This window comes from Chenopodium quinoa, unplaced genomic scaffold (genome assembly GCF_001683475.1).
Source record: "Chenopodium quinoa cultivar QQ74 unplaced genomic scaffold, ASM168347v1, whole genome shotgun sequence".
NCBI lineage: Eukaryota > Viridiplantae > Streptophyta > Magnoliopsida > Caryophyllales > Amaranthaceae > Chenopodium > Chenopodium quinoa.
In genome coordinates this window covers 296,731-321,834 of record NW_018743285.1, presented here as the reverse complement: position 1 = coordinate 321,834, position 25,104 = coordinate 296,731, and the positions used below count along the sequence as shown (strand labels likewise).

Below are 25,104 nucleotides of genomic sequence, written 5' to 3'. Positions count from 1 at the left end.
GAATTATAAGCGATTCGGTTCATAAACGGTTCGGTTTATTAGCGGTTTGGTTTATAAACGGTTCAGTGCAAACGGGTTGCAATTTGTTAACGGTTCGGTGTAAACGGTTTTTATGCCAGTTTAAACGGTTTCGGGTTAGAAACGGTTCGGTTTAGATTTGGTTCGGTTCTTAAACGGTTTAACGTTTACTCGGATCGGTTCGGTTTCGGTTTTACTAACATGCGGTTCGGGTCAGTTTTCGGTTTCATAAAATTGATTTTTAATCGATTCGGTTCTCATTCGGATCGGTTGAAACGATTCGATTTCACCAGTTCGGTTCGGTTTTTGACAGTGCTAACCGCACCTAATCTAGTGGTATATTATTCATTATTGGTATTTGGTACCTAATAATCTACCCATCATCAATAAGGCCCTTGATAGACTGTCGGATTGGACTTGGGCCACAACCAGCTTCTTCCTTACTCTAAACCCTATATTATTTTTTCTGGCTTCTCCTTTACTCAATGATCCAAAACAAAATCCCCTAATTTCATTCCACCGCTCATCTCTCACAACTCTCATCTCCATCTACTTCCTCTCTATTTTTCTGCTCTAGTGCTTCCTTCTATGCATTTATTTTTTTCAATATAAAAAAGAAAAAAATAAATCACAAAATATACGTCAATTGCTTGAAAACCCCACTTGTTAACTTAGCCTAAACATCATCCTGTTTTATGTTTAAGTCTTACAGTTTTTTAGGGTATCGTGATCAAGTTGATCAATTGTTCAAAGATTTAAAAAACTATGTTGATTGTGGAGGAGAGTGGCCCAACATTGATGAAAAGCAACCTGTACAGCCACTAAATCTCCAAACTTTCACTTTGTCCGAAATTAAAAATCGCTATTGCGTTGATAATTGGGAAACTCAACCGATATATTTTTTACATCATTGGTTTTGTCATCTTAGTAGGAGAAATCAAGACATGTCTCAGAAGACAACCACCAAAGGGGTAAAGATTAGCTAATGGAAGTAACGTCAAGGTGCGAAAAGTTGGAAAACTGAAAAGTGACGTGGGAATAGGAATAAAATGGGTGAAAAAAGAATTTTTCATCTCTTTGAAGGCGTGAACGATAACACACACATATATAATTATATTAACATTATTCATAAATTAACAAATTACGTGAAACTACATTATATTATATTATATTACACATTGTTGACATATATATAATTACTAGTTTTGTGCTACGATGTCAAGATTATTGATAAAATTTTATAATAAACTTTTTGGTTTGAATGTTAAATACGATCAATTTTTTTTTTGAATCAATTTGCCTTTATAATCTTTGGGTCCACCTTTCTTTTTTTTCTTCTTCTTGAATTAACTTAGAAGCATTAGAGTCAGCTCTTTTTTTTTCCTTTCACTTTCCCCTTACTTTACTAAATGGATTTTAACCCATTGATCAACACGGGTAATATGAGTAAAGTAAGGTCTGAAATTTTGTTTCCAGGGAAGCAAAGCAAAATTTAAACCTTATGAGAACAACTTTCTAATCATTTTGGTTATTTCTTCTGCTATATTTAATTTCTCTGAAAGCTTAATCAGTACAAAGGATCAAATTCATCTTCGTCAATAGGATGGTCAGATATGAGTTCTTTCTCCCCAGATTTAGATTTTTTTTTGTGAACCTTATGGGAACATATTCTTCATGATTTGAGACTCGGTTGATGACAGATCGAATAACTCTTGCTTGTAGTAGAGAGCCCAAATCAGAGAATATGAGGAGAGAAATAGGGATAAGATCAAATATACCTAGCCTAGTTTAGCGAAGAAGAAGAGAGATGGGGCACAGTAGCGAGAAGAAAAAAATAAAGATGCAGATCGGGAGAAGAGAGAGAATATTGGGGTGGAAGATGAAGAACAGAGGAGAGAGAAAAGAAAGAAGATATCGCTTATTTATATAATAGTGTAATTTTTGTAGTTTTGTTTGTATATAGATATCTATGTTATTGTGTACTTGAAGTTATTTTTATTAATTAAAAATTATTTTTACTAGTTCTCTATTATTTTTTAAATAAATTAAATATATTATACTACTAAATGGATCTTGTTTTACAAACTTTTCAAAACGAATTTTATAATGGATTTAGAACCAAGTTATAGGAAAAGTTAGGATTAATTTTGTATATATGAAATATTAGAAGTATATCGATAATAAAACTTTATACAATATTTTTATCTTAGAAAATCTATCTAATATTCGCTTACTTGGTATCATATACAATCTAATCTAATATCATATCACTAATATATAAAGTCGGTCTCACAGCCAGATCACGAGACAACGACACTTGTCATTCCAATTTTTCACCAAGTGTTACACCACGTAGGCGACAAATAGGTATTATTGTGACACACGTGAAGATAAATAAGCGATTTTTGGATAGATTTTTTTAAGATAAAAATATTGCATAGAGTTTTATCATCACTATACTTCTAATATTTTATATATACAAAATTAATCATAAATTTTAATAAATATCCTATGACTCGGTTTTATTTCTATCATAAAATTCATTTCTGTAGACATCTAAAAATGTCTCCCCAAAACCAAACCCGATGATGAACAACCTTTCACCGCCATTATTGGTCGGGTCGAGTATTTAATCTCGGGAGTACTTAAAAGTCCACATTCAATCGAACATAAGCATGCAAATCAGTCAACAGATCAGTCCAAATATTTATGCAAACTCAGTCCAACTCTCATTTAGCCCAAACCCTTTTTAATTCATTTCGTGTTGAGCCCGATTAATAAAATAACAAAAGCCTAAACCTGAAATAAGCCCGGAACAGCTGAAACGACGCTTAAATTATCATGTACTTAATGATTAAGAAATGAATTTGGACGGAAATCTGGAAAACAGATTTGCCGTGTCACGACAGAAATGTCGTGCAACGGAAAATCTTGCCGTGTCACGGCAAACGGCGCCGTGTTGCGACAAATCCTGTCGTGACGCGGCAATTTCTAGGGTTCCCTCCGCGGCGCATTTTATTTTTAGGGTTTTGTGCATCACCCTGTTCATTTCCTCTATAAATACGAGGTTGATTTCTCAGTTTCAGGGCACCAAATCATTCTCTCTTCTCTCTCTTATGCTCTAGCCTAAACACTAGCCTACCCTATTCTTCCACCATACATACCCTAAGCACTCCCCGGAGTCCATACTTTACCCGAAATTCCACACTTAAACCAAGACGTGAAAGGTAGAACTGTTTGAGGGTTTGGCCTCAAATCAATAACTTTAATTTAATATAATTTCCATTATTGTTTATTATTTTCCTTGAAGTTACTAACACGTTTATTGTTTTATAGTTGCAAGCAAACGCAATCAAAGTAAGGAATTATGTTCCTTTTGTTCTTATTATATCTCTAACGATTTTTATTTTGTTTGTCATATATTAATTGTTGGATTTATGGTTAAATTGCTTCCAATGTTGATGTTTATTTTGTTATATTTATGATCACCATATTGCATGTTAAAGGGAATATGTAGTTGAATAACGCTTAATAAGATAATTTGGACGATCGGTTTACGTTCCTTTTTAATCTTTTTGTTAATTGAAGTGATCACTAATAATTAGAATTATGTGTTGCATTAACATTCAACCAATTTAGCCTAATAATAGTTTGGAGCAAATTGAATCTTTGTTTGCATGCCTTTGAGATTGCAGGAATACTTTTCGTAATAAGAATCGAGTAGAGGCCAATACGGGCGAACGTGACAACGTGACTCACTTCGAACCATCATCCCCGATCCTCCTTTCGTGGTTCCGAACCATATAGAGTTAGTAATCTCATGAATTATGAATGGGGTGTAACCTTCACGGGTCAATTGTTGTTACTTTTCGTTGTTCCTTAATCGTGGTTGCCTTTTATGATCCGTGAACAAAAGTTTTCGAATATTAATATTGCTACGTAGGATTATAATAAAAAAAAGAGACACGTAAGATTAATATTTTAAAAACGCTACAATAGGAGTATGCCACATCAGATTAGTTTTTTTTTAAAACACTAAGTAGGATTATAATAATAATAAAAAAAAATCAGAGTGACACATTATTAATTTTTAATAATTATCATGAAAAAAAATTAAATGATTTATTTGGGTGATTAATGAACCAACATTATGATAAATGTTTACATAAAAAAGAGTTTTTTCAAGATATATGAGAAATAAAATTAACAATTCATTTCAAAGTGAAATATTTTATTTGAAAAAAATATAAACAAACCGTGCATCGTACGGGCTTTATATATATATATATATATGGGATCATAGGAGACCACATCCCTTATGTGAGAACCTGGTATATGTGAGGACATATTACAACCGTTGGATCAATTGTATCCAATGGCTAACGTTTATCCCGGTCAAACATAATTTCAAAAAAAAAAAATCAAGCGTTTTCTTTCTCCTCCTTCATCATCATTGCTGAAGAAACCCATGAATTTCCCTCAATTGTAGCTATTTTCTTTCATCTTCCTCTAGATTTCAAGAAAAACCTACGATTCTCCCCTTCTTTCTCTCAAAACCCTAAAATCAATCGGTGATCAATGCATCAAAGATTAGCATTTCACAAAAACCGATTTCTTAGACGCCGAAATACTGTTTTTGCAATCCCTGAGTTTCGAGGTCGGAACCATGAAGAATTCGGTGTTTTTGGTGATTGAAGAATTAATGATGAAGCTTAGAAAGGTGGCTAAGGTTGGTGAGATGGTGAGCATCGAGGTTTGTTGCGATGTCATAGATTTGATGTATGAGAACGATGAGATTTCGCGGATGTTCGTGGAATCGCCGGTGTACCTTATGGCGACAGTGTATGCGATGAAGGTGCCAAAGCACCGGTGCGAGTTTCCGGTGGTTGGTTGGGTGAATTTTGAGAGTGGTTGTAGAGAAGAGGATGTAATGTGGGATGTTAAACTCATTCTTCAACATGTTAACGACGAACAAAGAAGGTAAGTATCAATTGTACATAATTGATGATCGATTTTTGATTGAGGTTAAGCTAAGGATTACTGATTTGCATGTCTTAACTTAATGACTTTGGTTTAAGTTGTGTTTTTCAATTTTACTGAGCAATATTTGAGTTTCAATTGGGTAATGAATATGCATTAGTTAGTCCTTTGTTGTTTTATTTAATATGGTTTAAGCTGGTTAGTTTTGTTAATTGGGTGTGCGAATGCGTGGGAGTTAGAGTTGGTGATGCGGTGAGGTGGAAAGCTGCTCGTTAATTGAAATGGTGGTGGCGCTGTGGGGGCGTGAAGTGGTGCTGTGTGAGTAATTGAGAGGAGCAGGGGAGGTATATTGGTGTGAATGGTGGAACAGGGGATTAGCAGGGGAGGTGAGTTTCATTGGTGGTGCTGTTTTTTAGTATAAATTCCGTTATTGAATTTTGGTTCGTGTGTGATTGCTATGTTAGTCATATTCAACAGAGATGATCAACAGAGAAAAGACACTGCCAAAAATATATATTTGCAATTCATGTTGACCAGTGACAATGGTAGATATAAGATCCTTAACACAGACTAGCTTGAGTCTATCCTTGTTGTTAGTGAAATTACTTGTCTCTGGATATGACAATGGTAGACACTGCCATTCATAATTCATGAGATTGCTAAGCTCGTCTTTTGCAACTTGAATAAGGTGAAATTATGAGCTTCAAAGAGAAATGATTGATTTTCCAAGGGAAAATACTGAATAGGTTCATATGTCATTAGAACTATAAATCTATTGACAAAGGACAAAAAGTGTTCATTGCAAGCTTATGCTGATTCTGAATTGCTTTCTCATTTTTCTTTCCATTTCACAAAATTCAAGAATATCATGATCAAAGACGGGATATGTAGATTGTATTTTGTATATTGTTTCTGTTTCTTTCTCACCCTTTTGTGTAGATTTAATTTACTGGTTGAGGTTGCATAGAAGGATGGAAAACTCTAGCTTAAGTGGGAAACTACCTGCAGTTGTGTTCAACCAATCCAATTTGCAAACCGTGTATGATTATCGCTCTCATTTTTTTTAACCTTTTGCTTCTTTTTTTTACCTTACTTTGGTGATTTTGTCTCAGAAGCTAAATGTGAAATTAATCAACAAAGTGATTGTAATTTTACTAATAAATTAATTCTATGTGTCTGACAACAGGTTACTAATAAGAAACAACCTACTCAATGGCACTGTCAATATTGGGATCGGCTTCAGTAGTGAGCTTCGCCTCATAGATTTGCGAATAATTTTATTGAAGAACTTATTTTAGGAGGATACAGTCACAACATTCTATAAGTACTACTGTATACATTGCTTTTGGTTTGTCTTAATCTTGAATTGATTCAGCTGTTTGTTGGTATCTATATGATCATTTTATTGCTGGAATAATTAAGAACCCATGTAATTGTGGCAGACTTAATGACAACCCATTCTACAAAAGTCAAGAAGCAATAGGAATCTGCAAGAATAGCAAACCATTGAAGGCTTCAAAGTTTATACTTGAAGTGCATTGTGTTTCTCTATATTGCTTTATAGATTTAACAGGATCTGATTGTAGATGACCCTATCTTGCTCATCTGGTCTTTCTATCTTTTAACTTTTCTAATCTAGAAAATTTGGTTTACTATGTCTTTTTGGATGGAGATCTGAAGACTGCTATTGGTTCCTTTGTTACAAAAATATGCTTGGTTAGTTCAATGATAGCAACTGAATTTGTTTTTTTTTTTTTTTTTTTTTTTTTTTTTTTTTTTGTGGTAAGTAAGAAGCTTTTATTACCAAAAAGAGAAGGAGGAAAAAACCTCACCCAAACTACAAGAGCCAAAAGGCTAAACAAACACCAAAACAGGAGATAAAGTACAAGCCTACATCAATCTAAACCTTTACAACTTAATCATGTCAAAACAACCAGACAATAAAACCAAACCCAGAAAACAGACCACTAGAAGAATTAGTTACAGGGTATACTGTTCCTGAGATTAAACAGCCATTTAGCTTGCTTTCTTGACCAAGAAACATTGATAAGTTGATGGTATCTGTCCATTACTTCCATACACACTGCTTTACAGATCTTCTCTGGCCGGATCACAGCTTTGTGCCACAAGACATGATTTCTAGCAAGCCATATGTGGTAAACAAGGCCAATAAGAACAGATAGTCTTACTTTCTGTTGAACTGAGTCTGCAAACACTCTCTTCCATTATTTCCAGGCTGTATCTATTGCAAGTCTTCTGTGCTTAATTCCAATCCAGGGGCAGATACAATTTAGACAAGCCTGACTGTAACAACACTCAAAAAACAGATGCTATAAAGATTCAGGAGCTGTACCACATAGTAAACACTGATGAGTCTTACTCACTCCAATTCTGTACAGTTTAATTCTCAGCCTGAGTCTATCATGGGCAGCAAGCCAAGCAATAAATGTGTGTTTGGGGACATTAAACCTATTCCAGATCCATTTTGTCCAGCTAACTGTAGGCATGCTTCCAAGAATCCAACTATAACCTGTAGCAATAGTATAAGCATCTTCTGTCCATTTATTACTGATAAAACCAGCTCTCATTTCCTCTTTAATCCTGCAAATTTTCTTCCATGCCCAGCCTGCCCATTTACTTGGAGTATGTTTGATATATACTGAGTGCACCCATTTTACCCATAAAGAATCCTTTTTACAAGCTACCTTCCAAACATACTTGCCCAAGGCTGCTTTATTCCAAGCAATGCAGTTCCTAATTCCCATACCACCCATCTTTCTAGGTTTACACACCCAATCCCAGGAAATAGGGGGAGCTTTGGACAGAGATATGCTCCCATCCCACAAATATGCCCTACAAAATTGATTAATCCTATCAACAACACTTTTAGGCAAAAGAACACACTGAGCCCAATAAGAGTATAAACTAATCAAAACTGAGTTTATGAGCACCACCCTGCCAACATATGATAGATTCCTACTTGACCAACAAGTAATACTAGCCATCATTTTGTCTATGAGCACATCAAAATCACTATCTCTAAGATATTTGGAATTTAAAGGAATTCCTAAATACCTAAAAGGAAAATCTCCCTCAATAAATCCAGAAAAAGACAGAATATCCTGTTTTATATCCTCATTCACATTCCCAAAATAGATGGCTGTTTTGTCCTCATTTGCTTGCACCCCCGAAACCAAGTGAAAAGTTTTCAAAGCTCTTACTAGCAAAGACACGGAAGCCCTATCACCATGAGAGAAAAGCATCAAATCATCAGCAAAAATCAGATGGTTTAGCTTTAGAGGATTGCATCTGTGATGAAACTTGAAGCTCCTTTTCTGCTCAATCTTCTTGAGAAGTCTAATCAAGTATTCCATGCAGATAAAAAACAATAGGGGAGAGAGAGGATCCCCCTGTCTAATCCCTCTAGCACCTCTAAAGAACCCATTACTACCCCCATTGATCATTATTGAATATGAGGGGGAAGAAACACAAGTCATTATCCATCCAACAAATTGAGGAGAAAACCAAGAGCCTTTAACATTCTCTTAATAAATTTCCATTTCAAAGAATCATAAGCCTTCCTAGTATCCACCTTTATTATACATCTAGGAGCCTTTCTCTGATTTTTGTAATCCTTAAGAAGGTCCTGACAGATCATGATGTTATCAATGATAGCTCTGCCAGAAATAAGAGCCCCCTGCTCTTCACTAATGATATCAGGAAGGATTTCCTTTAGTCTGGTACATATCATCTTAGAAATGATCTTATATATCACATTACAGTAGGCTATAGGTCGATATTGAGTAACAGCAACTGCACTAGCCATCTTAGGGACTAAAGTAAGAGAAGTAGTATTTATTTGCTTTAAAAGCTTACCTGTTTCAAAGAAATTCAAAACAGCCCCACATACATCAGTCTTGACTATTTCCCAGGTCTGCTTAAAAAATATACTAGTATACCCATCAGGACCAGGAGACTTATTTTCATCAATATCCCAGAGTGCATTCCTCACATCATTCTCAGAGAATAACCTGCAAACAACATGTTTCTGATTTTCAGACAGCATCTTACCAGCCTGAATCACTTCAGTATGGATGTCCATAGCTTTCCCATCATCACTTCCTAACAAATTCTTGTAATAAGAGACAAATGTTTTAGCAATCATTTCAGGGTCATTGATCATCTCTCCATTCTGATTCTGAATAGAAGAGATCCTATTCATCACCCTTCTATTTCTGATGCAAGAATGAAAGTAGCTAGAATTCAGATCTCCCTCCTTCATCCAGTGAGCTTTAGCTTTCTGTTTGAGAAAAGAACCTATTTTGATGAGCTTTAGCATACTCAGTCCTTGCTTCATACTCCTGTTTCAACAGGTCTTCATTAGTAGGATCACTATCCACCTTCAACTGAATGTCAGTTAATCTCTTCTCAGCAGCAAGATCTTCACTCTCAACATTCGAAAAACACCTTGTGTTAATGCATTTCAAATGTTTCTTAATAATTCTCAATTTCTGAACAAGCCTGAACATAGGAGTGCCATTAATAGAGCAGTTCCAAGCATCTCTTACTGTTTTAATAAAATCTGGAACTTCAGTCCACATATTGAAAAATCTGAAAGGCTTTCTAACATTCCCAATCTGATTATCCAGCTTCATACAACAGGGAGAATGATCCATTAATCCCTCAGGGAGGAACTCAGCACTGAAATGAGGAAAAGAATTCAGCCAGAATCTGTTAACTATCACTCTATCAATTTTAGAGCAAACCTTATCACTTCCATGTGAAAAATATACCACCAACATTGAAATTCATTAAATCATTACTTCTCAAACAAGTTCTAAACTTCTCAACCTCAGCAATGGCACAAAAAGAACCATAAAACATCACACATCTTACTGGGTTTATTTAGTCCCCTCACATTCCAAAAACCTATTCTATCCATTAACAGAAAAGGAACATCCCCCACCACTCATCCTTCCATACATTACATGACCACTCCTTATTTCACCAGGCCATTTGCATTATCATTCTTTGAGTTCACATTTTCCTTCTCCAGCTCCACAACCTCACCTTCCTCTACATCTGCCTGTAAATCAGTGAACCTGTTCCTCGGAGTAACATTTGGGGTGTTGCCTAGTTTCCCTTCCCCATTATGTTCCTGAACTGGCCTCCGTTCCTGTCTCATAGTCTGCCACATGCCATTTGTTCTAGCCATTCTCTGTCTTTCCCTAACCTTGTGATTAGGGAATTGGTCACAAGTATGACCCATTCTAGTACACATAGTGCAGTGAACTGGTTTCCATTCATACACAATTCTCTGAGTTACCTTCCCTCCATTTTCATCTAGAAAAGCAACTTCAGATGGCAATTCCCCCTTCACATTAACTTCTACCATTACACGAGCATATCCAATTAATTCTTTCGTAGCTGTTGCCCTATCTGCTTTAACTGGCTTACCCAGAATCCCAGCTATTTTCATCAAAGAAGACTGACTCCAAAACTTCAGCTCCAATCCAGGCATTCGAACCCAGATAGGAACCTCATGAATATCTTCTGATTTGAGATTAATTCCAGGCTCCCATTTCTTCGCAATCAAAGGCTTCTTGTCAAAGAAAATAGGTCCAGCCATAAGAGCCTTTCTCGCCCTTCAATCGATTTAAATCTCACCAAGAAAACCCCGTCCTCCATTTTAGATACTCGATCAACCCCAAAATTACCCCAAGATCTTCTAATGAATGCATTCATGATTCTATGAGGTAAATTTGAATTAAGAACATAGCACACAACATCAGAATTCCAGAAATCAATTTCTGGTTTCACATCATCCATTGTAATCCTAACCCATTCATCCCTCTTTCCATTCAAATTCTCTCCACCAATCTCACTGAAATTATTTCTTCGGGATAAATCTAATCCTTCATCTCTATTCTCTTTAAAGAGTTCATTCCATTTCCGAGCATTATTCAAACCAGAAACAGAAGTAGCAGGAGATGCAAAAACAGGGTATTCCGAAATAGGGCTTAAACCCTCAATAGCATGCAATTGATCATTCAACAAATCATGACTAGAATCATTCCCAATCATCAATAATGGAGTTGGATTATCATACCTCAAAGGAGATACAGAATAAAATCCTTCCTCAGAACTCTGCTTAGCAAATCCTTCCTCAGTACTCTGTTTCTTGTTCAATAATGGCGATTGATGAGAAATCACTGCTAACCATTGATTGAATTGAGTTGCATGCAATTGTTTATCCTCCTCCGACACTGGTTTCACCTTGATTTCCTCTACACCCTCCGTCGCAAGCCAACTTTCCATCGAACTAACCTCCACCATCGAACCCACTTCCTTACTTTTAGCTCTAGCATGAGTATTCGGCTTTGTCTTACTCATCTTCTTGGATTTAGAGCCAGATGATTTCTTCCCTTTACCCTTTTTCCTTTTTGCCATGGCTCAAACCCAAAAGGATTTGGGGAGAAAATGGCGGCAGAAAAATTCAACTTTATAGAAACTGAATTTGATTATCTTGTGTTGGAAATAACATTATTTCCTCCTTCTGGCGTTCATTTTGATCGAATAGATATATTAGATTCTTGCTCATTTTGTCAAATTAATGCTCATTTGTGAGTGTGTTTGAATGTTTTAAATACGTTAGCCTACTAGCTCAAGGGTAGAGCATTGTGCAAAAGCACAAAAGATATGGGTTCGAATCCCATTTAGGTTCTTTTATGTAATATGGAGACACAAGTTTGTATGAGAGGTCAATTGTAACAAAGTTTATATAGTTATAAATCATTTCAAACCATTTTTTTCTCATATAATTTAGTACGAATTTGATTTTTTTTTTTTAATTAATTTTGTTTATAGAGATAACCTATGTAGGAATTGAACCTACATCCCCTATGCATTTTCATAGTGCTCTACCAATTGAGCTAATAGTTTTATCATATGTTTTAAATCATTTTCTATGTTATAAATTTTTAATCAGCTCATTTGATAAATTAACAAAGAATTGTTTGCTCATTTGATAAAATGAACAAAGAATTGTTGCTCATTTGATAAATTTGCCCGTCTGATAAATGAGCAAAGAAATATGTGCTCATTTGATAAATGAGAAAAGAATTGTTTGCTTATTTTGTATATGGACAATGAATTTTTGCTCATTTGACAAAATGAACAAAGAATTGTTGCTCATTTATCAAATGAGCAAAGAATTATTTGCTCATTTGATAAATTAACAAAGCATTGTTTGCTCGTTTATCAAATTGTAATAACACCATTTCTTTACCACCCACTTGATGCTAGCCTCAGCTATCCTACAATATGCCACATGCCCAACTGCCTAACGCATTCAACAACAGCTAGTGACACAGCATCACACCCATCCTCCCTGGCCACAGATAGCCCACACCATTCACACAACGCCCAAGGCCACAACAAATAAGTCTTGCTGCTTCTACCAAACATAACCCCCCACACAACAACTCTTCACGCAACCATTAAAATCAAAACCACATAACCAAATAATACTCAACCACTTCCATCAAATCAAAAGTAAATGACATAAACTCAAAAGTAAATTACATAAGCAAATATATATTGACATGGTTCAGATTTAGTGCCTATCTAGCTTCATCCGTTATAGCGTCTCTGATATCACCTTTCCTTTACAACCAACCAACAGAAGACACAATACTTCGATTTCCATTGTAATTTAATGAGTAAAGAAATATTTGCTCATTTGTCAAGTGAGTAAATAATTGATTGCTCATTTCACAAATGAGCAAAGAAATACTTGTTGATTTAATGAATGATTAAAGAAATGATTGCTCATTTGACAAATGAGCAACTAATTATTTGCTCATTTGACAAATGAGCAACTAACCATTTGCTCATTTGCTAAATGAGTAAAAAATTGATTACTCAATTCCCAAATGATCAAAAAATTGATTGCTCATTTCCCAAATGATCAAAGAAATGTTTGATTATTTTACAAATGAGTAACTAATTATTTGCTTATTTGACAAATGAGTAAACTAATGGTTGCCCATTTTACAAATGAGCAAAGAAATGCTTGTTGATTTAATGAATGATTAAAGAAATGTTTGCTCATTTGACAAATGAGCAACTAATCATTTGCTCATTTGACAAATGAGCAACTAATCATTTGCTCATTTGACAAATGAGCAACTAAGTTTTTGCTCATTTGTTACATTAGCAACTAACTATTTACTCATTGGCTAAATGAGAAAAAAACCAATTGCTCATTTTCCAAATGATCAAAGAAATGTTTTCTTATTTTACAAATGAGTAACTAATTATTTGCTTATTTGACAAATGAGCAAACTAATGGTTGCTCATTTTACCACCCACTTGATGCTAGCCTCAGCTACCCTGCAATACACCACATGCCTAACACACTCAACAAAAGCTAGTAACACAGCATCACACCCATCCTCCCTTGCCACAAATAGCCCACACCATTCACACAACGCCCAAGGCCACAACAAATAATAAGCAAATGAGCAATTATTTGCTCATATGACAAATGAGCAAGAATTATTTTCTCATTTGACAAAATGAGAAAAGAATAATTTGCTCATTTGACAAAATGAGCAAAGAATAATTTGCTTTTGAAAAATGAGCAAATAATTGCTTGCTAATTTGACATCATACACAAGCCAAATAATTAAGACAAATATTATGCATCATCTTTTATAAGAAAATCTTGTAATACTTGAGGGCTAAATAATAAGACAAATATTATGCACCAATTTATTCCTTGCTTTTGCTTATTTGTACAGACAACCAAGAATTAGTTTGATCATTTGACCAAAGCTCTTATCTTACACCACAACTCCACCCTCACCTTACACCACAAGTCCACCCTCACCTTACCCAATCACATGCACAACAACAACAATAACACCACAACAGGCCACACATCCTAATATATGCGCCACCAACCATGCCCTGCTACCAGCAATTTTGCAGCCATCGTTCCCGGCCAACACTAAGTTGCTGCTACAATCCTCACAGCCACACCACACATTGCAGCACACCAACAGCACCCTGTAACAAATTACCACCAATCACGATCACATAATAGCAACCCTAACCACCCAATTTCCTCCATTCAACCCTCCAAACAAAAGTGATGTCATGCTATCAGGTGAGGGGTAAAATAAAACTTCTTTGATCACTCATACACTCTCAAGCACCTCTTCTTCTAGAAAAAATGTAACTAATAGGTAAAATCACAATTATACTAATGAACTCCAATGGGCTACAGTGTTGTATACAAACTTCACCTCCGATTCGTAAAGCCACACATTTCATGACAGATGATGCTCATTGTAGCAATAAAATAGAAGATGCAAATCAATATTTTAGGCGCCAATAGTGCTAGAAAGCTCATGATGGAATAGTCTAAAAGCTTCTTTCAAAGGGCACTTCATTTTCCGCATCAAAGTATTCGAAGTATTACCTACGAACTCATTCAAAACAAACTCATTGATTATAGAGTACCAAGTCACAAGATTTCTAACAAGCATTTTATCAAACACCTTGTATGCACTATCAGGATATTCATAAGTATCATAAAAATGCACCAATAACCCATTATAAACCAAGTTTTAATTGCAACACAATTACAGAATTCATAACAAAAATTAATCAATTAAGTAAAAGGATTCTGTCAACACAAACAAGATAATGATAAACAACACTGCATAAATTCGAAAATACTGACAAAAATTAAGAAAATTATATTCAGAAAAAACTAACATAACTTTTGTTGATTATTTACCTGTATAATCTATGAAGCTTGTTGATTCTTGTTGCTGCTGAAATCTGACAAAAAATCGAATAGAATTGTGTTTGCTCATTTTAAATTCTGTTTCCTCATTTTAATCCTGTTTGCTGATGCAATACGAAAATCCTAAATTGGAAACACTAAACTCAAAAAATCTAGTAAAACTTAGAATGTTAAATTCGAACAACCAAAATTAAGAGCTATAAAATTCGTAAAATTTCATAATACAAAAATCAAAAATTAGAAAATCAAATTTGTAAATTATGACGAAAATACTATTTTGGGACAAATTAAAATCAAATTAAGAGAAATTCGAATAAGATTATTTGAATTTATCAAAATTCGAACAAGTTGATTTGAATTCATCAATATTCGAACGAGATAATTTGAAATCATCAAAATTACAAAAATCAGAACAAGTAGATTGGGAATTAAATTGAAATTATCAAAACTAAAATTAAATTAAGAAAAATCTGAAAAGTACCAATTGAAATTATGCAACAGTGAACAAGAAGAGAGAGAAATGGTCGATCTTCAGTTGTCTCAATTGAAATCCCACCTTCAAGTTTTGTAGAGAGAGAAAGAGGAGTATACAAATTATACGTAATTAGAGTTGATGTCTTTGTTTTTAAAATTATATTATTGCCATTACTAGTTGAACAATCTCAGCAGTTGGATCTTATAGTATCTAATGGTTGTGATGAGTTCTCATATATAATAGTGTTCTCACATAAAAGGTGGTTCTCACAGGATCCCGACTATATATATATATGAGAGTTTTTTCCCAAGATTTTAGTGAGCCACCTAGGATTTTGAATTTTAAAAAATTATTAGAGCGCCATATAGGATTAGTATTTTTAGAGCGTTACGTATAAGATTATCCCACGTAGGATTGCTATTTAAAGCACCATGTAAGATTAAAATAAAAATTAAAATTTATTATAAAAATAAAATACTGTCTTTTTAAATTGGAAATTTTATTTAAAAGAAAATAAACAATTTTTTTTTACATAAAAAAATAATACCATTAAACTTAGAAAATGAAATTCACGTTCAATTGATATTTAAAAAAAAATTGGATTAGATAATAAAAATATGGAAAATATGACAAGTGATTATAATAAAATATTTTATAATTATATACTAATAAAAAAAATAAATCACGTTCAATTATATAAAGGGGATTTTTTTCCCAAGGTTTTAGAGAGCCACCTCAGATTTTGATTTTTTATAAAATTATTAGAGCACCTTATAGGATTAGTATTTTTAGAGTGTTACATATAGAATTATTCCACGTAGGGTTGTTATTTTAAAACTCCACGTAAGATTAAAAATAAAGATTTTAGTTTATTATAAAAATAAAATACTATCTTTTTGAAATGAAAATTTTATCTAAGAGAAAAGGAACAATTTATTTTATTTTGTGTGTACATATAATAATAATAATAATAATAATAATAATAATAATAATAATAATAGTAATAGTAATAATAATAATAAAATTACTATTAAACTTAAGAAAATGAAATTCACGTTCAACTAATATTTAAAAAAATAATGAAAACATGACAAGTGATTATAATAAAATATTTTATAAAAATATACTAATTAAAAAAGTAAATCATGTTCAATTAAAAAAAATCTGTTTTCTCAAAAAAAAAAAATGGATTAGATACAAAAAATAAGAAAAAATCATTGAAATTAAAAATATGTCCTTTCTCTTTATCTAGCAAAAAAAAAAAAATGTTGTTCATCATTAATCATTTATTCGTCTTAAAGATTAACTTCTATGTTAACAAAATTTATCATATCTAATAATAAACTTTATCATGAATTGATTTCATCTTATGATTTGTTATTATTATAAATAGGCATTAATTCCAATTAAATAAGAGATTTGTAATTTCTTTAAGAATTAAATAATTCAAATGCCATGAGTAAAATTGGCGAATGAGATTTTAAAGTTTAAATTAATTAAATATAAAATATTATCTTTTGATATTAGGAAATTCATCTAAATATATAATGAATGAGAGAAAATTAACAATTTATTTTAAAATAAATAAAATAAAAATATTAAACAAGAATATGATATACTACATACAACGAATAAATAAAGTAACAAATTTTATCACAAACATATGAAAAAAATATAAGTTGCAAAAAAATACAAATAAATCGTGCATCGCATGGGCTTCATCTAGTAATATCTATTTTTTGTCAACGTGGCTCAACACTTGGCGAAAAACTGAGATGCCAAGTGTCGCTGTCTCGTAGCATGGCTGTGAGACCTGTGCTCGGGCGATGTCCAAATTATTGATAAAAAATTTAGGAAAAACATTTGGCTTAAATGTTAAATACGGTCCTACAATCCCTTTTGATAATGCAAAATATTAGACATATATTATCATATGGCTTATTTATGTAATAGTGAACTTTTTGTAGTTTTGTTTGAAAATAGATATCTATCTAATTATTAACTTGAAATTATTTTTAATGAACTTAAATTTGTTTACTGAACTGAAATTACTTTTACCAAACTAAAATTATTTTTATTTATTAGAACTTATTTTTATTAATTTTCTTTTATTTTTTTAAATAAATTAAATATATTATTGATGGATCTTATTTTAAAAAACTTTTTAAAACGAATTTTATGATGGAAATAGAACTGAGTTATATGATATTTATTAAAAATTATGATTAATGTTGTATATATGAAATATTAGTAGTGTATGGATAATAAAACTTTATACAACATTTTTATCTTAAAAAATCTATCCAAAATTCGATAATTTAGCATCATATGTGTCACAATAATTCCTGTTTATCGCCAACGTGGCACGACACTTGGCGAAAAACTGGAATGCCAAGTGTCGCTGTCTCGTGATCTGGCTGCGAGACCGGCTTTTATATATTAGTGATATGATGATATGATATGGTATGATGTGTATTAATATGGGGTAAATATTACATTACTCATAATTTTATATTATCTTTCTCTTATTAAATAAATCATCTTTAAAATATTTTGATATGAACTGTAATATGAAATCCAGTGGACTATTACTCTTCAAGTTATTCACCACTAAACTATTGTCTCTATCTTTTCCTACCTTTCTTTATACGTCTCCTTCAATGTCCCCGCCTCCATATGCATGCTTACATTCCTAATAGTAAACAATCCCCTCTCACTATCGAAACAAAGTGTTTTCACACCCAATTTAGGTGCTGCACAAAACGATTCAATGACTAAAATTTCAAAATATGCAGGAGAAAACTTCTTCGACCTAGAGCGATATTCCCTGCCCGAATCTTTCACAATGCCAAATCTATCTTGGATGACCCAGAAAAGTCCTATATGGCCTTTGGCCTTCTTTTGGGCCATCGGCGCTCATATCCACATGAGCGATATAGTCATCATCCTTCCTGGGAAATGACCCAAATGACCTGAAATTGATCCTATTTGGTTCATTTATCATATTTTGTAATGACCCAAACGGTCCAAAACACTCAAACAAAACGATGCAAACCACTCAAAATTTGACTCAAACCTAATCCGTTGATTCGAATTGATCGTCGGTGAGCAAAGACTTAATACGGTCCCTGAACTTTAGTATTTGTGTACAATAAGTCACTCAACCACCATTAGGTGTATTTTTTGGCCAAGTAGTTTAGGTACCTAAGGTTACTCAGCATAGTTAGTAGACCTTGATGCTTAGGCACTATGATCGAGGGACCTTGTTGTAGCTTACTAAGCAATAGTTTAGGACCTTTGCAATTACACTATGTTTGCATAGAGTGAAATGGAGGGAAAAGAAGAGAATGGAAAAGATTAAAGAATACATCATTTTTTGTTTGGATACCTAATGCAAGAAGGGAAGGGGAGGGAATTGATAGACAACTCGTCTTGTGTGCGACTGGTTACACCGGGTGGCCGCTTGCAAAAAACCAAAGTTTTCATTGTCCTTCCAAATTTTTTGTAAGCGGCCACCCGGTGTAACCAGTCGCACACAAGACGAGTTGTCTACCAATTCCCTCCCCTTCCCTTCTTGCATTAGGTATCCAAACAAAAAATGATGTATTCTTTAATCTTTTCCATTCTCTTCTTTTCCCTTCCCTCTTTTTCGTTGCTATCTTTTCCTTCACTATTATTATTCTAACATAGTACGTGTTAATGTCAGTACTGTACGGGGAGATATCGGTGCCAGTATCTCCCCATATGGACTTGGGTCGGGCCAACCCTTGGATACTAGTTATACATAACGGCTTCAAGACCATATCGGCATAGGTTATACCTGGTCAAGACCGACCATGTGGTTGGCTGCTTACAACACGTGGACACCAACCAGTTGCATGTGATAGGCCGTCGTCGTGCCTACCAAAGATAAATCCTATTTTGGTCTCACTAACTAATAGAAAGGGTAAGAAAGGGTCGAACCCAAGAGAGGTGTTGAATCAACCACCGAAACACTACCGTTTAAATAAGCTAAATGAAGTCGAAATTGGTTTGGTTTTAACACTACTAGAAATAGGCAAAATAGCGACGGTTTACTTCCGACGGACGGTTTTTCCGTCGCAAAATTCAAAAATTACGACGGATTTTTTTTCCCTCGTAACTTTACGACGGATTTAAATATCTACGACGAAAATTCCGTAGTAATCTTGCGACGGAATTTTTTTCCCTCGTAATTTTCTTTTTACGACGGAATATTTCGTCGAAAATATGTTTGCGACGGAATATTCCGTCGTAAAATGAAAATTAAGAGGGAAAAAAATTCCGTCGCAAGATTATACGTTTTTTAAAAAATACCCAAATTGGACTAAACCTAAAAAATCGAATTGGAAACAGAAGAAAGAGAAGGAGAGAGAAAGAGAGAGGGAAAGAGAAAAAGGGGCATCCGTCGCCGGCCGTCCCGATTCCGGCGCCGGTCTTCACCAATCTGTCGCCGACGAAGACCAAAACGAAAGGAGGACGAAAAGGAGAAAGAGGACGAAAAGGAGAAAGAGGACGAAAAAGAGAAAGCGAAAGAGGACGAAAAGGAGAAAGAGAAAGAGGTCGAGCCTCCGTTTTCCGGCGACCCTCCGTTGACGCTTCTGGTTGTTGTCGGCGCCGCGTCTAGGTAAGTTGTTTTTGTTTTTTGTTGTTGTTTTTTTTTTAATTCGGTTTTTTTTACAACACATTCAAATCTGCAGCCTTCCTTGACACCACAACCGCAACCTCCCTTGACCACCGCAGCCTCCGGCCTCCTCCCTTCCCTCGCCGTGGATTAAGCAGTTGGTAAGTTGTCCTTTCCCCAATTTTTTTTTTTTTGATTTTTTATAATAATAAACCCTTATTTATTTAATTTAATTATTTTTTTAAAATATTTTGTATGTAGGATTTGTACAATTTGTCAAAAACAAGTGCAGATTTAAAGGTTAGTCACATTACAAACCCTAATATAATGTGTTTTAGTTTAGTTTAGTTACTTTTTTTTTGTGTAAGTATGTTAGTTTAGTTTAGTTTAGTTTACTTTTTAATGTGGTTTAATTTAGTTTAGTTTTACTAAAGTATATTAGATTAGTTTAATATTATGAAACTTTAGTTTAGTTTATTTTAATATAATGTGGTTTAATTTAGTTTAGTTTTACTAAAGTATATTAGATTAGTTTAATATTATGAAACTTTAGTTTAGTTTATTTTAATATAATGTGGTTTAATTTAGTTTAGTTTTACTAAAGTATATTAGATTAGTTTAATATTATGAAACTTTAGGTACGTTTTGTTTGTTTTGTTTAATATGATGTATGTTAGATTACTTTAGTTCATTATAATCTAGTTTAGTTTTGTTTAGTTTAATATAATGTTTAGTTTTACTAAAGTATATTAGATTAGTTTAATATTATGAAACTTTAGTTTAGTTTATTTTAATATAATGTGGTTTAATTTAGTTTAGTTTTACTAAAGTATATTAGATTAGTTTAATATTATGAAACTTTAGGTACGTTTTGTTTGTTTTGTTTGATATGATGTATGTTAGATTACTTTAGTTCATTATAATCTAGTTTTGTTTAGTTTTTTTTAGTTTAATATAATCTAGTTTTGTTTTGTTTAGTTTAATATATGGTTGTACGTGTTGACGAGGATGAGTCAATGGAGGAAGCGGAGGCACATGATTTGGGGGCCTCTCAAGAAATCGTCAGAAATGTACAAGGGCAACAGGAGCAACAACAGCTTCAGGAACAGGAGCTACAGGACCCGCATCCTAATGACTTGCTAGAGTTGGACCCTTCCACACTTTGGTGCGTATGTTTTTGTATAATGAAATATCCTTAAATTGTATTTACTTTGATAAAGTGAATTTGTATTACTTTAACCATGTTTTGTTCACTTTTTGTTGATTATCTACTTACATGAATGTCTATCCTTTATTATAGGTTTGATGATAGGCCGGTGAAGAATGTGCTCTCCGACTCGCTAACCGGCTACTATGTTCAGCCTTGGAGGAATTATGGAGAGGTTGATGAAGATTCGAGAGAGCACTTTTGGAACTTGTTCAACGTATGATAACTTTAACCTAACATAATACATGTTTTATAAATTATATTGATGGAGTTGAATTTTGTAATAAAGACATTTTCTTGATTTGCAGAAAAAATTCAAGTGGGCACCTGAGTTAAACAACCAAGTGAAGGACACTTTCGAAGAAAAGTTTGCAAATCGCCTACGTGACACGTTCTACAACATCACACACAGACTGAATGGTCGCAAACCAAGATGGATTAATAAGGATGTCCACGAAGGCATGATGAAAATTGTTGCCACCGATCCAAAATATCAGAAGCGGTCGGAACAAAACAAGAAGAACCGAAGAGGCGGATCCATGGAAAATGTCGTTGAACCGACCCACTTTCAAGGTTCAATGTCATCTGTACAACATGCTAAAAAGATGGTAAGGTTACTACAATATGTCCAGTAACAATTATGTCATTTGTCTATTAATGAATTTTGGTGGGCTAACATGTTTTCATTGATTTTCTGCATGTACATATAAAGGCTGCAAAAAACCAAGGCCAATTACCAAATGCCCATGATCTATTCTTGAAGACACACTTCAAGGAAGTGCCTGGTAAAGTCCAAGTGGCTGCCAACAACAAAGCAAAAAGGATTGCGGTAAACACTTATTATATGAGTTGAAATATGGCAAATTAGCAAAGTAGAACTCAATATATGCTTATTTTGGATGAATTTGGATGAGTTAGGGTCGAACATTGACATATGTGCTTATTTTTCTTAATTTCTATCCTTAGGCACTTAAAGGAAATTTCTATTGGAATGTTAGAAGAAAGAACGAGTCCATTTGCTTGAAAACTTAGAAAATAGGCATGGTTTTAGCCATATAGGCCAAATTTGGATGATTTTGGAGGAGTGAGGGTTGAAAATTGACATATGTGCTTATTTCTATTAATTTATATCCTTAGGCACTTAAAATCAATTGATATTGGAATGTTAGAAGAAATAACGAGTCCATTTGCTTGAAAACTTAGAAAATAGGCATGGTTTTAGCCATATAGGCCAAATTTGGATGATTTTGGAGGAGTGAGGGTTGAAAATTGACAATTGTGCTTATTTATCTTAATTTCTATCCTTAGGCACTTAAAATCAATTTCTATTGGAATGTTAGAAGAAAGAACGAGTCCTTTTGCTTGAAAACTTAGAAAATAGGCATGGTTTTAGCCATATAGGCCAAATTTGGATGATTTTGGAGGAGTGAGGGTTGAAAATTGACATATGTGCTTATTTCTCTTAATTTCTATCCTTAGGCACTTAAAAGAAATTTATATTGGAATGTTAGAAGAAAGAACGAGTCCATTTTCTTGAAAACTTAGAAAATAGGCATGGTTTTAGCCATATAGGCCAAATTTGGATGATTTTGGAGGAGTGAGGGTTGAAAATTGACAATTGTGCTTATTTCTCTTAATTTCTATCCTTAGGCACTTAAAAGCAATTTATATTGGAATGTTAGAAGAAAGAACGAGTCCATTTGCTTGAAAACTTAGAAAATAGGCATGGTTTTAGCCATATAGGCCAAATTTGGATGATTTTGGAGGAGTGAGGGTTGAAAATTAACAATTGTGCTTATTTATCTTAATTTCTATCCTTAGGCACTTAAAATCAATTGATATTGGAATGTTAGAAGAAAGAACGAGTCCATTTGCTTGAAAACTTAGAAAATAGGCATGGTTTTAGCCATATAGGCCAAATTTGGATGATTTTGGAAGAGTGAGGGTTGAAAATTGACATATGTGCGTATTTCTCTTAATTTGTATCCTTAGGCACTTAAAATCAATTTATATTGGAATGTTAGAAGAAAGAACGAGTCCATTTGCTTGAAAACTTAGAAAATAGGCATGGTTTTAGCCATATAGGCCAAATTTGGATGATTTTGGAGGAGTGAGGGTTGAAAATTGACAATTGTGCTTATTTATCTTAATTTCTATCCTTAGGCACTTAAAAGCAATTGATATTGGAATGTTAGAAGAAAGAACGAGTCCATTTGCTTGAAAACTTAGAAAATAGGCATGGTTTTAGCCATATAGGCCAAATTTGGATGATTTTGGAGGAGTGAGGGTTGAAAATTGACATATGTGCTTATTTCTCTTAATTTCTATCCTTAGGCACTTAAAAGCAATTGATATTGGAATGTTAGAAGAAATAACGAGTCCATTTGCTTGAAAACTTAGAAAATAGGCATGGTTTTAGCCATATAGGCCAAATTTGGATGATTTTGGAGGAGTGAGGGTTGAAAATTGACAATTGTGCTTATTTCTCTTAATTTCTATCCTAAGGCACTTAAAAGCAATTGATATTGGAATGTTAGAAGAAAGAACGAGTCCATTTGCTTGAAAACTTAGAAAATAGGCATGGTTTTAGCCATATAGGCCAAATTTGGATGATTTTGGAGGAGTGAGGGTTGAAAATTGACATATGTGCTTATTTCTATTAATTTCTATCCTTAGGCACTTAAAATCAATTGTTATTGGAATGTTAGAAGAAAGAAGGAGTCCATTTGCTTGAAAACTTAGAAAATAGGCATGGTTTTAGCCATATAGGCCAAATTTGGATGATTTTGGAGGAGTGAGGGTTGAAAATTGACAATTGTGCTTATTTATCTTAATTTCTATCCTTAGGAACTTAAAATCAATTGCTATTGGAATGTTAGAAGAAAGAACGAGTCCATTTGTTTGAAAACTTAGAAAATAGGCATGGTTTTAGCCATATAGGCCAAATTTGGATGATTTTGGAGGAGTGAGGGTTGAAAATTGACATATGTGCTTATTTCTCTTAATTTCTATCCTTAGGCACTTAAAAGCAATTTATATTGGAATGTTAGAAGAAAGAACGAGTCTATTTACTTGAAAACTTAGAAAATAGGCATGGTTTTAGCCATATAGGCCAAATTTGGATGATTTTGGAGGAGTGAGGGTTGAAAATTGACAATTGTGCTTATTTCTCTTAATTTCTATCCTTAGGCACTTAAAAGCAATTGATATTGGAATGTTAGAAGAAAGAACGAGTCCATTTGCTTGAAAACTTAGAAAATAGGCATGGTTTTAGCCATATAGGCCAAATTTGGATGATTTTGGAGGAGTGAGGGTTGAAAATTGACATATGTGCTTATTTCTATTAATTTATATCCTTAGGCACTTAAAATCAATTGATATTGGAATGTTAGAAGAAATAACGAGTCCATTTGCTTGAAAACTTAGAAAATAGGCATGGTTTTAGCCATATAGGCCAAATTTGGATGATTTTGGAGGAGTGAGGGTTGAAAATTGACAATTGTGCTTATTTATCTTAATTTCTATCCTTAGGCACTTAAAATCAATTTCTATTGGAATGTTAGAAGAAAGAACGAGTCCTTTTGCTTGAAAACTTAGAAAATAGGCATGGTTTTAGCCATATAGGCCAAATTTGGATGATTTTGGAGGAGTGAGGGTTGAAAATTGACATATGTGCTTATTTCTCTTAATTTCTATCCTTAGGCACTTAAAAGCAATTTATATTGGAATGTTAGAAGAAAGAACGAGTCCATTTTCTTGAAAACTTAGAAAATAGGCATGGTTTTAGCCATATAGGCCAAATTTGGATGATTTTGGAGGAGTGAGGGTTGAAAATTGACAATTGTGCTTATTTCTCTTAATTTCTATCCTTAGGCACTTAAAAGCAATTGATATTGGAATGTTAGAAGAAAGAACGAGTCCATTTTCTTGAAAACTTAGAAAATAGGCATGGTTTTAGCCATATA

At 33.6% G+C, this 25,104-nt stretch overlaps 1 protein-coding gene across 1 annotated transcript; it reads left to right on the top strand.

Annotated features, from left to right (window-relative positions):
• The first annotated feature begins 4,684 nt into the window (after positions 1–4,684).
• On the top strand, positions 4,685–6,588 carry LOC110735577 (cyclin-J18-like). The gene is made up of 2 exons (XM_021915767.1): positions 4,685–4,998; positions 6,441–6,588. The coding sequence occupies exons 1-2, from the start codon at positions 4,685–4,687 to the stop codon at positions 6,586–6,588; spliced, it is 462 nt and encodes a 153-aa protein (XP_021771459.1).
• The last annotated feature ends 18,516 nt before the right edge of the window (positions 6,589–25,104 follow it).

Excerpts from the sequence above, each read along its gene's own strand:
- LOC110735577 (XM_021915767.1), top strand. The coding sequence starts at position 4,685 with ATGAAGAATTCGGTGTTTTTGGTGATTGAAGAATTAATGATGAAGCTT. Across the intron at positions 4,999-6,440 it reads GTTAACGACGAACAAAGAAG|ACTTAATGACAACCCATTCT; the intron begins GTAAGTATCAAT and ends TAATTGTGGCAG.